Source organism: Cynocephalus volans, chromosome 15 (assembly GCF_027409185.1).
Source record: "Cynocephalus volans isolate mCynVol1 chromosome 15, mCynVol1.pri, whole genome shotgun sequence".
NCBI lineage: Eukaryota > Metazoa > Chordata > Mammalia > Dermoptera > Cynocephalidae > Cynocephalus > Cynocephalus volans.
In genome coordinates, this window is record NC_084474.1 from 87512666 (window position 1) to 87526227 (window position 13562).

At 41.8% G+C, this 13562-nt stretch overlaps 1 protein-coding gene across 4 annotated transcripts in view; it reads right to left on the minus strand.

Annotated features, from left to right (window-relative positions):
- The window catches only part of ZFAT (zinc finger and AT-hook domain containing), a 202908-nt gene that overhangs the window by 73704 nt on the left and 115642 nt on the right, over positions 1–13562 (minus strand). For all 4 annotated transcript variants that reach the window (XM_063079198.1, XM_063079196.1, XM_063079195.1 and 1 more), the window contains one exon: positions 8116–8204. In XM_063079198.1, the coding sequence (XP_062935268.1) occupies positions 8116–8204 (89 nt within the window). The remainder of the gene's footprint in view (positions 1–8115; positions 8205–13562) is intronic.

The following is a 13562-nucleotide window of genomic DNA, read 5'->3' on the forward strand; positions in this document are numbered from 1 at the left end:
AAGTGAAGAAAATTAAAAAGGTTAAATATGTAAATAAATGCATATTTACCCTTTCTAAATTTTTTAAAAATTTTAATCAAATATTTCAAATTTTAATTTTTTATTTTATTTTATTTTATTTTTAAAGATGACCAGTAAGGAGATCTTAATCCTTGACTTGGTGTCGTCAGCACCACGCTCTCCCAAGTGATCTAACTGGTCATCCCTATATAGGGATCCAAACCCATGGCCTTGGTGTTATCAGCACCACACTCTCACAAGTGAGCTACAGGCCGGCCCAATTTTTTCAAATTTTAAGACAAAAAAATATGTTTCTGTCAATTTTATGTTTTTACATTTTTTTTTTTTTTTTTTTTTTGTCTTTTTTTCGTGACCGGCACCCAGCTAGTGAGCGCACCGGCCATTCCTATATAGGATCTGAACCCGTGGCGGGAGCGTCGCCGCGCTCCCAGCGCCGCAGTCTCCCGAGTGCGCCACGGGCTCGGCCCTATGTTTTTACATTTTTATTTTACATTTTAATTGCTACATACTGATTATACATATTTATGGGGTACAGGGTGATATTTCAATATATGTATAAAATGTACGATGATCAAATCAGGGTAATTAGCATATTCATCATAAAAATTATCTTTGTGATGAGAGCATTTGAGCTCCTCTCTTCTAGCCATTTGAGAACATACAATAAATTACTAATTATAAATGCTTCACACTACTATAGACTACTAGAAACTATTTTTCCCATCTAGCTGTGAATGACTGCTTAAAGCATAAAATAATAATACTACATAGAGGAGTTTACAACAGAATACCTGAAACTGGGTAATGTATTAAAAAAATGAAATTTATTTCTTATAGTTTTGGATGCTGGGATGTCCACAATCTAGGGGACATATCTGGAGAGGACCTTCTTCTGGGTGGGAACTCTCTAAAGTCCCATAGAGACCAGGGAATCACATGGTGAGAATGGCAGGAGCTCTTTAACATGCTCACTTGCTCTCTTTATAAAGCCACGAGTGCCACTCTCACAGCAACCACTAAATCATTAACCCATTACTCCACTCACAAGGGTAGAATCATCACAGTCCAATCACCTCTTAAAATCCCCACCTTTCAGCACTGTCACAGTCTAATTTCCCACCCTCTTGACACTGTTATGAGGATCAAGCTTCTATGAGTTTTGGGGGGACCTTCAATCTACAGCAGTCATCAAAAACAAGAAAAGTCTGATATACGAATGGCCAACAGACACATAAAAAAATGCTCAACCTCACTCAGCATTTGGGAAATGCAAACCAAAACCACTTTGAGATACCATCTCACTCCAGTAAGGATGGCTAATATCAAAAGACTGAGAATGATAAGTGCTGACAAGGTTGTGGAGAAAAAGGAACTCTCCTACACTGTTGGTGGGACTGCAAAATGGTGCAGCCTTTATGGAAAATGGTATGGAGGTTCCTCAAACAATTACAGATAGATCTACCATATGACCCAGCTATTCCTCTGCTTTGAATATACCCAAAGGAATGGAAATCATCATGTCAAAGGAATACTTATTGTAGTGGATTGAATTATGTCCCCCCAAAATTCACTGAAGCTTGAATTGTGTTCTCCAAGTTTATGTATTAGAATCTTAGCCTCCACTGTGACTCTTAAGAGGGTGGGAAATGTTATTATGGTAACTGAAAGGTGGAACCTTAAATAGGTGATTGGATTGTAGGACCATGCCATAGTGAATGGATTAAAAATGGTGGTCAAGGGCATGGTTCTGAGGGTTTTAAAAGAAGAGGAGAGTATGTCTTTCTCACTCTCTCTACTCTCTCTGCTTCCACCATCTTGCAATGTGAGATCCCTGGGTCACCATTGCCACCACCAGATGGACTTTGGACTTCCCAGCCTTAGAAACTGTAAGCAATAAACTTCAATTTTCTTTCTAATAACCTAGTTCCATGTATTTTGTTATAAACAACACAAAACGGACTAATACACCTGTACTCCCATGTTTATTGCAGCACTATTTACAATAGCCAAGAGTTGGAACCAGTCCAAATATCCATCATCAGATGAGTGGATAAGGAAACTGTGGTATATCTACACAATGGAATACTACTCTGCTATAAAATAGTAGTTTTATTTCTAGAAAAAGTGCAAAGTACTCTGTGTTTATATGTAAGTGAAAGTTACTCAAGTATAGACAAGTATAAAAAGCCAACATCATATGAAAACAAAAATTTTTCCAGCTGTTCAATCAATAATTTTTTTTTTTTTTGGATTTTGAAAACTACTATCTTAAAATACTATTCTCAAGCTTTGATATCTAACAAGTATGCTAAGAGAAATCTAGCATAGTTTCCTAGAATGAATAAGCCAATCAATCAAGCTAGCAAGCAATCTAGAAAGGGAGGCAGAGTGACCCAAAATCAGCCAAAATGGTAGGTCTGAAGAACCATTTTTCGATGGGTTTGTGATGCAAGCCCCAATGTCACTTTCCTCTGGCATTCACCTATTCCTCTCTCCTTCTCCTTGTTTCTCTCTCTCATTAGCACCACCCATCCCACCCTAAAAGTCTCTCAGGATAGGAGGAAAACAGCACAACTACCTTTTTTCAGAATCAGTAATTATAACCCATATCCCAGTAAGGTGAACATATAACTAACTCTCGGACCTAGAATATTATGATTTATACAGCCTTATTGATGATATAGATAAGCGTTAGTTGTCTGGATAAAAGGTGAACCAGCCACAACATTCCCTTAAGCCAAAGCCTAATCCAGAGCAAAGCCCTAATCTCTTCAGTCCTACAAAGTTTGAGAGATGAGGAAGCTGCAGAAGAAGAGTTGGAAGCTAGCAGAGATTTGTTCATGGGGCTTAAAGAAGCCAGCTCCAAAACATAAAAGTACAAGGTGAAGCAGCAAGTGCTGATGTAGAAGGTGCAGCAAGTTATCCAGAAGATCCAGCTGTACATTAAACAATAGATTTTTAATGTAGATGAAACAGCCTTATATTGGAAGAAGATGCCATCTAGGACTTTTACAGCTAGAGAGGAGAAGTCAATGCCTGGCTTCAAAGCTTCAAAGGACAGGCTGACTCTCTTGTTAAGGGCTAATACATCTGATCACTTTCAGTTAAAGCCAGTGCTCATTTACCATTCTGAAAATCCTAGGGCCCTTAAGAACTAGCTAAATCTACTCTGGCAGTGCTCTGTAAATGAAACAAAGCCTAGATGACAGCACATCTGTTTACAGCATGGTTTACTGAGTATTTTAAGCCCACTGTTGAGACCTATTGCTCAGAAAAAAAGAATCCTCTCAAATATTACTGCTCATTGACAGTGTACCTCATCACCCAAGAGCTCTGATGGAGATGTACAAGGAGATTAACACTGTTTTCGTGCCTGCTAATAATACAACACCCATTCTGCAGTCCATGGATCAAGAAGTAATTTTAACTTTCAAGTCTTATTTTTAAAAAAATATATTTTGTAAAACTATAGTTGTTATAGATACTAATTCTTCTGATAGATCTGGGAAAAGTAAATTGATAACCGTCTGGAAAGGATTCACCATTCTAGATGCCATTAAGAACATTTGTGATTCTTGGGAGGAGGTCAAAATATCAACACTAACAAGAGTTTGGAAAAAGTTGATCCCAGCCCTCGTTGATGACTTTGAAGGGTTCAAGACTTCAGCAGAGAAAGGAACTGCAGATGTGGTGGAAAGCGAGAGAACTATAATTAGAAGTGGAGCCTGAAGATGTGACTGAATTGCTGAAATCTCATGATAAAACTTTAACAGATGAGGAGTTGCTTCTTATGAATGAGCAAAGAAAATGGTTCCTTCAGATGGAATCTACTCCTGGTAAAGATTCTGTGAACATTGTTGAAATAACAACAAAAGATTTAGAATATTACATAAACTTACTTGATAAAGCAGGAGCGGGGTTTGAGAGGATTGACTCCAGTTTTGAAAGAAGTTCAACTGTGGATAAAATACTATCACACAGTATTGTCTGCTACAGAGAACTCTTTCAGGAAAGGGAAAATAAATCACTGTGGCAAACTTCACCGTTGTCTTATTTTAAGAAATTGCCACAGCCACCCCAGCCTTCAGAAACCACGACCTGATCAGTCAGCAGCCATCTACATGGAGGCAAGACCCTCCACCAGCAAAAAGATTACAACAAAGTATTTTTAAATTAAGGAATATACATTGGTTTTTTAGATATAATGCTTTAGCACACTTAGACTACAGCATAGTGTAAACATTACTTTTACATGCGCTGGGAAACCAAAAAATTTGTGCAACTCAATTTATTGTCATATTAGCATTATTGCAGTGGTCTAGAATCAAACCCACAATATCTCTAAGGTATGCCTATATAAGGGAAGCAAAAAGAAGTGTCCTCTTCAAATGAATGTCCCCTTTAAATGAAAAGATAAAACTTTATTTGTAATAAAGTCACTTTTGATTCATCTGCAAGGAGGCTACCCCTGAATCAACTAGCCCTGTCACTGAAAACATTTCTATCAACAGAGTTATGAGTCTGTGTGAGCCTAATAGAAAGAGAGAACTCCACAAGGCGATTCCTGTCTTTGGATCACACTGCCTTAGATAATGATGTATGGACATACTTATTTGCAAGAAAGCAAAGAGTTGAACAGCTAGACAAAAGAAACAAGCCTATTTTGTTTAAAGACTCCTAGCTCAGCAGCAGTTCACCCTGTCCAAGTATCTTCTCTGATACCACTTTAAAGTTGAAAGTGTAAGTTTTACCCTAGGGAATGCATTTTAATTGCAGCTGAAAGACGTGCTTATAACACCTTCACTATTTGTGAATTCTTAGTGGTTTAATGGGCTTCACCCAGTGTTTAAAAGCCCTTCAGATCTGAGAATGACATGAACATGCTTTTAGCATGAAGATGTCCATTGAAGGGTTACTTATGGCGGCAAAAACTCAGAACAACCAAACTATCCAATTAGGAGAGGAATGGCTAATTAAACTAAGATACTCATCCTCAAGCAGCCATTAAAAGCTGTTTAAAAATATATTTTCATCAAATGGGAAAATGCCTATGAAATGCTAATGAAAAAGGCATCATTTATAATTGTCATTTATAAAAGTCAGAGCCCTGCCTCTGACTGGGAGAGTTCTCTGTCTAACTCAGCAAACCATCTGGCCACTCATCTAAGCCAACACAGCTTTCTCAATGGTAAAGCTGATGTTCTGATTGCCCTCAAAAAAATTTGCATTTACAGTATGACATCGACCGTTTCTAAAAAATAAGACATCACAAAATTCTATGAGGAAAGGAATCAACAAGCATTTTCCAAATCTTATTGAATGATCACATGTTAATTTTCTTTTTAAAATAAACATATGAAAAAAATAAATAAAATAAAATAAACATATGAATATGTAATTTTAAAATGCAATACAGAAATTTTCCCTTATTACAGTATCCGTGACACAAATTATCTATTCTAAATTATAGATTTAGATCTAGAAAAGCAAATTGGTTTCATCTGGCAAGATAACTCACCTTAAGATAAAGATATAATCCTGGGTTATCTGAGTGGGTCCAATGTAATCACAAGGGCCCTTAAAAGTGGAAGAGCAGGCAGAAGAGGAGCATAAGAGAAGGAAAGCTGATGAGAGATGCTGTGCTGCTGGCTTTGACGAAGGAAGAAGGGGCCATAAGCCAAGGAATACAGTGGCCTCTACAAGCCAGAAAAGGCAAGGAAGTACATTTTCTCCCAGATCCTCAAAAAGAAGCACAGCCTGCCAACACCTTGACTTGATCTTAGTGAGACCCGTGTCGGATTCTAAACTACAGAACTGTAAGATAAATTTGTGTTGTTTTAAGCCACTAAATTGGTAGTAATTTGTTATAGCAGCAATAGCAAACTATTATGGGGGTGGGAGGGGGAGAAAATAGGGAAAGAATAACTACTACTGTTGACATGAAATGACTCCATTTTGCTTTGTCGGTCCCAATTATATAAGAAACACTACCTAAACTAACCTGCATTAGAAGAGTACCCTAACTTGTAGGAAGAGAGAAACCAAGGTTGGATTTAGTGTCTCACTCAGGCCTGAATCTCATTCCCAGCTATGGTACCAGTCAGTAGGAAGGACACCTAAATCCACAGGAAGCCCAAGAGAAACCAGCCATGACCCAAGGTCCAGCTCAGCGCAGCAGCTCCTGAGGCCCAGCGTTGGACACCAACTGTGTGATGTCAGGAAGAAGTTAATAACTATAAGTGTACTTCAAAAAGCTTATGAAGAAATTAAACTGAAAGATAGTTTGAATCTTTCCATGAACTTTCTGAAGACCTCACATACATATGTGAATGATCCCCTGACTAAAACTATCCCCAAATCTATTTCCTCTGCACCTAAACCAAATAGTCCACATCTTAGAAAACAATGAGGATTTCAGGGCTGAAAGACTATTTCAGCTGTGTCTTGTTAGGAAAGGAAAATGTTTCACACTGAGCACCACCAAGGGATAAATACAAAGTCTAATACCAATTCTGAAATAGCTAAGAAAATAATAATGCTCACTGGGTCTATGTTTCTCGTTTATAAAGTAAAAGCTGCCTTAGCTCTCAGTTCTCTAGCATGGTAATCAAAGAAAATCTAGACTATGCCAAAGAAAACACATCTATGCACCGTGAAATGGCAAACGAAGCTCTTAATTTTAATTATGTACAAAATGTGCATGACACTGAAGATCCTTCGTGATTCAGACACTACATGACACCAGGTGACATATGAGTCTACCTAAGAGACTCATGTGCCGTATAGATGTTAAAAGCAGCTACATCTACATAAGCAACAGGTGGCAACATCCTTAGTTTTTTCCAGTTTTTCCCTTTCTGCTCACAAGTAACTGAGGAAATGCAGTGAGAAAAGTGAAGGACTAGGAGTGAGAGGATGAAGTCCAAGTTCTGGCTCCTTCACTCCCTGGACATTGAAAGCATAGCCCTTAACTCCTCTCAGCCAGGTAGCTTCAACTACAAGAGGAGAAACCATGAGAATTCATCTGTCACAGGCTGCTCTGAGCATAAGATAAGCTTGCCGGTGGGGAAGGTCCTCATCACCTCAGAAGTGGTGAACATGGGTTATTCAATATTATAAAGGCCACTGAAATCTGTGGATATGGGCATTGCAGAAAAGATTAATAGGTGATCAGTTGACTTCTCTGAGGTTCAGGTTCTTCATTTGTCAAAGAGAGGTGATAATATCTACAGTGGAGAAGACCAGAGTTCATGAACATGAAGTTCCTGGCACAGTGACAACACATAACAGATGTTCAGTAAATGCAAGCTGTGGTGTGCTGACCCATAGTCCCTTCCGCATTCTACGATTCTCTGGGATTTAGTGGCAATTTCAAAAAATATCTTAGAGCAACATGTTTGCAAATCTTGAAGATTCCATTTTCATGTGTATGTATCAGCAGCATCAGGAGCATCAATTTTAAGTGTCAAGTTGCTCCAAGTGCTGGGCAGAATTTTTCATTAAACAAATAACTGGACCACAGTTCTTGTTGTCAATAATTGCGCCACAAGCAGTGGCTAAGTGAATATTCCCACCTATGTTAAAGAAACACCAATTACAGGTTTTAAAGAATACAGACAGCCACCATCTCCCAAGCCCCACTACCCACCAGGTACTGAGGTGGGCACTTCTGAGCTCTATCTCCAGCTCTTACAACAGCCTGGTAGGTGGGTTTCACCACACCTGGCTTATCAGGTGATTCACCTGAGGTAATCCAGAACCTAAAAGCAAAAATACGTGTCCCTAAGGCCTGCACTCTTTCCTCTAAATCATTCCAGTTCTGTTATGGTAAGGGCATGCCTTTCCCTCTGCCTGCATCCTCTTACACACTGTTGCTTGACTTGGTTTCTAAAGTACAGAAAATGCTATACTTCTGGAAAAAGAGAGTTCCAGATAAACTGAACTATGCCTCAGACTCCACGTGTAACAGTTAAGGGGGGCCTGAAAGTGAGGAAAATACTAAAAAGTAACAAAAAGATGCTCTCTGCATCTTCATTTTAAAAAGCAATGCATTTTCAGCCTGAACATCTGCCTCCACTGCCCAAGTCCTCTTACCTTGAAGGAGACATGCTGCTCCATGTGCCGCAGCAGCTGTGGCTTCTGGGCCGCTGTGTAGTCACACACTGTGCACTTAAACTGCTTCCCTGGAAAGAAGCAGAGGACAAGATGAGTGTCGCCAGGATAGTAGCCCCAGCATGAGAATGAGGTGCCGCACATGGAGCCAGGTATAAAAAGATGTCCCTTGCCACACAGGAGTCGAGAATCTCCAAGGGGAATGGCAAAAAGTGCACAGACACAACGCAGCATGCTCTGTCTTCAACAGGTGGGAGAAGAAAGGAGCTCGCCATGGAGGGACAGGAGCAGCCAGCCCCACCTGGGGAGGCCCATGAGCAATGACTCGAGCAGGCTCCTAAAGAGAGAGGAAGGATGTGCCTGACTGCCTAAAGAGAATGGCACCGAGGGAGAGGGTGATCACTAGCGAGGGCACAGAGGACTAGATCACAGGGTGTCAGGAAGGAGCTGGATCTTCCTTCCGAAAGTCAGAGTGCGAGGTCTGCAGAAAGTCAGAACTCACCTAGAGAGGATGCTGGCCCAGAACAGCAAGGGCCTGGAGCACCTCACTAAGGAGCTCCAAAGTGATCCTGAGAGTAGATGAATCTGCAGGATGGCATTCAGAAGGCAACAAGATTGGGGATGTAGAACTCCTAACTCTGATAGGAGGGTAAAAGACCTTTTGAGAAAATGCTAGAAAGAAAACTAAAGAAATGTAAAACATTGCTCTCTTAAGATTAATGTTTAAACATTTAAACATTCACTAATGGGGTGAACAGGCCCACGCGTTAAAATAAATTAATGGATACGTGGGGCACGTTACACTTTTTGCCCGATTAGCGTAAATAAAACCTCAACTTGCAATACTACAAACATGTGCAATCAACATAAACATGACCTACTTCTTGCAGCAGTTAACTGTTTAACAAGCAGTTTCTAATGGTGAAAGCCTCCTGAGGGCAGCAGAACCATAGCCACTGGCTCCTTCTGGAGATTTCTCATACCTTTCCCTCTCAGACAAGCTGGGTGAAAGAGCTCTCTACAGCTCTACTGTCACCTCCCCTCTCTTTCCATCAACTCACCTTAAAGTCTGGTCTCACCAAGGTAACGAATGAACTCTGTGATGCCAAGCCCATGGCAGATTTCAGTCCTTATTTTACTGGATGACTACATTCAATCTGCTGATAGTCCATGCTTTGGAAACCTTCTGCTCCTTTGAATCCACAAGACTACTGCCTCTCTGGGCCTCTCTGACTATTCATTCTGAGTGTCCTCCCATCAACCACCTTTTTACACACTATTGATGTTCCACAGTGTTCCAGCCCACACTCCTATTCTCGTTCTACAAGAATTCTTGCATATAACTGTCCCCTACAGGCTTTTGATGTCAGAATCTGCACCTTCTACTCTGGTCTCTTCCCTGAATCTGAGATTTGAGTATCCAACTGTCTGCTGGACTAGCCACTTAGCTGGACCAAATGTCCTAAGCTGGACTCATTACCTTCTTCATCAGACAGGCTCCACCCCCAGCCTTCCCAGTCTATCACCCATCTCGTCACCTAAGTCACATACCTGGTGGCCTTCGTCAGCATATTAATAGCCCTGTCACTCACCTCATTTTTTTAGCACCTGATTTCATCTCCTCAACATTTCTCAGGTCTGTCTATTTCTCTCTGTTTCTAATACCTCCATACTGGTTTAGGTCCTACTCATTTCTTTCCTGGACAACTGCAAAATCCCCTAAACTGGCTTCCCTGCCTTCATGAAACCCTCCCATCTATCCATCCATCCGTCATCCATCCATCCATCCATCCATCCATCATCCATCAATCATCCACCCATCCATCCACCCATCTTGATGCCCCATCCTTTGTCCAGATGATATATAGCATAAACCATCCAGTAGTCCCTCCTATATAATCCACCAATGACCCCAACTGCAGAACAAAGTTGAAATTCCAGAGCACAGCACAGAAGCCCCTCCAGAATCAGAACTAATTCTCCCTACCCCACCCTTCTTTCTGACTTCCTCCTATGCCTGTCCCCTCTGTATTTAGGCTCTGTAAAACAGAACTCCTTGAGTTCTCAGAACTTTCTGCCTCGCCTTTGCAATCTCAGACCCTTAAGCCTCTGCTAACATTTTCCATGCCTGGGATACACTGCCTCTCAGCATCTGGCCATTCTTCACCTTAACTCAAAAGTCAAGATGAATAACACCTCTGGTAACTGGGATGAGAGCCAGACCTTCCGTATGCCCTCACTACACACTGCCCACATGTTTCAGTCTGTGCCCTGACTCTACAGCATTGGAACTACCAGCTCACAAGACAACGGCTGTCACTGGCTGCCCACAGGAGGGGACCATGTCTTGCTTGGAACCCCCAGCCCTTGAGTGCACACACATACTGAACATATTCCATGCATCTTATTGAACTGAACTGAGCAAGGAAAAAAACGGGAAATTTTGCAAATCTTACATGACCAACACTCTTGGTAACAGCAGCAAAAAGAAACAAATAGTATAAACATTAATACAACAGTTGTACCTATCATTCCAGGTGAATGAACCCCAAATTCTGATATTACTCATTCTGCAAGTCCAAAACATGGAAAATTTGTTTCGTTTGTAAGGCACACAAGATATAAATAGAGAGAATTAAAACTTTTTTCTTAAATACATTATCATCTTTTTTCAAACATAAGGCCACACATTTCTACACACCTTTCACATAATCTCAGTTACACATACTTCCCTGCTGATACGTGACTCCCATAAACGCATCATGTGGGGCTGCCTGAGCAAACTCGTTTTGGGTTCCTTATCACCACAGTGGGGGGAGGAAAGCTGACAGAAACAGTCTCCAGGTTTATAGATATTGTGTCGCTCGTTATCAAACACTCAGATCAAAGAGTCAAAGATTATATGCTGAAAAGGAGCCCTGAAATGAATAGATGAAATTGCCTCATTTGGGATCAGGAGTCAGCCTTTTACAGAAATACTCTCAAGGCTCTGCAAGAGACAAGGAGAGAAGTAGCTCCTAAAAGCCATCCCTTACTGAGGCATCGGGCCCTGGCAATAAACATAACAAATGTTTTCAGCAACCACTGACAGCCACTATCAGGCAGGCCTGAGAGAGTGCTTGACATAATCTTTTGCTGCCTAATTAAAATAATACAATGTAGATTCATGACCAATCATAAAAGAGCAATGCTTGGAGACTATCAGATTGTTTCCTGTCAAGAGACTCCTGAGAATTACAGGGAGAGTCGACTGGAAAACCTGGTACTTACTCAGGCTAGACTGACCTCAAAGGGCTGGCGGCTGTATGTGGGTGTGAATCACAAAAGCATCCAAGGAAAACAAAAAAAATGATTACCAGGAAAAGACGGGTTGATTTTTTTCTAATTAATTTATCTTTCACACTACATACTTTACCTCCAGGATGACTGGGCTCATGAGCTGCACTAGGCCTTGCTGTGTAGGCCCTGTGCTCCCAAAGACCAGGAGGCAGGCAATGTTGTCCTTGCACAGATGAAGAACTGGGACCAAGAATCTGAGCAACTCGCCAGGTCACAAAGGGGTAAGTGGCAGAGCTCAGATTCAGGAGGGTCTGTTCTACCCCAAAACCCTGTTCACAGCCACACGAGATTCCTTTCAGCTACTAAGAGTGTGGCACGATTTCCCCAAAGGCAACAATTTGTACTAGCAATAGGCATTACCTGTACTACTCACACATGAAAGTGGCTTGTTTCACAGGATGGCTGACCATTAGAGAGGGCCACCCAAGAAGGACCAGTGGCAAGGGAAGGCACCCTCCTTCTAGCTCTGTCCAGCTCACCCTGCATGACCCTGGGCTTTTTCTCCTCTGCCACTCAGAGGCCTCATTAGAAAAACGGGGAGATAACCCTGCTGGATGGACTAGGCACTATGCCTGCAAGTACCTGAAAAGTAGCCCAAGAGAGGAGGCTGGGGGTGCACCGCAGTGACCCTCCTGCATCACAGCCACTCAGGAGAGCTGCAGGAAGCGCCCCTCCAGTCTTGTCACTTTTTACCTCCCGAATACTCTCTAAGACAATTAAAAGATTCAGTTCTAATTAAGCCAGCCTAAAGCAATACACCTAAAACAAAAGGAATAAAAAAGAGCAGGGGAAAATGTTTGCAAAATTACGATAACGTGTAAGCAGGTATATCATAGTTTATAGAAGGCCTTCTACTCCTATTCTCAGCAGGCTCTCTGGCCTCATCTCTACGCAGAGCAAAAGCCAAAAGCCTTACAATGGCTGGCAGGGCCCTCCAGGATGAGGCTACCTGTTAGCTCTCTGAGCTCATGCATGACCTTTCCCCTCCCACCCCACTTCCAGGCCTTTCTACTAGCTTCTCCCAGCACTTGGGGTGCCCTCCCAAATACCCCGGGCTCTGCTGGCTCATCTCCCTCAAAGCTTCATTCAAATGTCCCCTTCACACTGAATCCTTCTAGAAACATCCAATTTAAAATTACAGTTCCCATCCCCCTCTGCTGATTCATTTTTAGCATTTCTCAGCTTACATTTTCATACTGAAATTGAATCATTTCATATTCATATTTTCACTTTCATATCTGTCTTCTCAATATTTTGGATGCTTTCATATTTCCATAATATATCATATATTTTACTGATTTATCATGTTTATCATCTGTTTCGCTCACTAGTATTGCAGCCCCATGACAGTGGGGGTTTCTGTTATTTGCTTTGATTTCTGTTTGTGTTATCTGCTCCATCCAGAGTGCCTAAGCAGTTAACAGGTACATCTTTGGTTGGTCTTCCTGGTACCCTAGAGGTTGTGAGTATTTTGGGGACAGGACCGTGCATTTTTCATTCCATGTCCTAAGTGCTTGCAAGTAAGCACACACTGGAGATGGGGCAGGCTAGCAGTCAGTAATAGAAGTGTTCCAATGGGAAATCTGCTCATCCATCCTTTCTTTCCCTCCCCATAACCAACATGGTCACTTTGGGTGCCTCTAGAGCTGGCTCTATGGCCCTGCCCATCCCACCCTCACTCCAGCCACAGGCAATGAGAACACAGTGGACAAGTGACCCAAGCTGAGCCAGGAATTTGGCTGGTCCAGATATGAAGCATGTTACTCAGGAGCTGTAGGGAGATGTGCTTTCACTCTGAGGATGCAACAAGTAAACAAGCCAGTCTGCAGGAGGGGTTGGGGGAGGGCGCAGCAAAGAGAGGCAGAGACGGGACACTGGAAGGTAGTACAGGAAGCAGAGAGGAGCAAAGAGGAAGGAAGATGGCCACCTGGTTGGCTGTGTTCGTGCACTCAGAGAGCACTCCCTGAGGGGTCACCACTGCCAGGACCATCCCTGAGCCCGGGAGACAAGAATGAGCAAGATAGCAGAGCCCTTGCCCTCATGGAACTCATCACCTACATGGATAACCAGCACATAGCCAATAATAATCA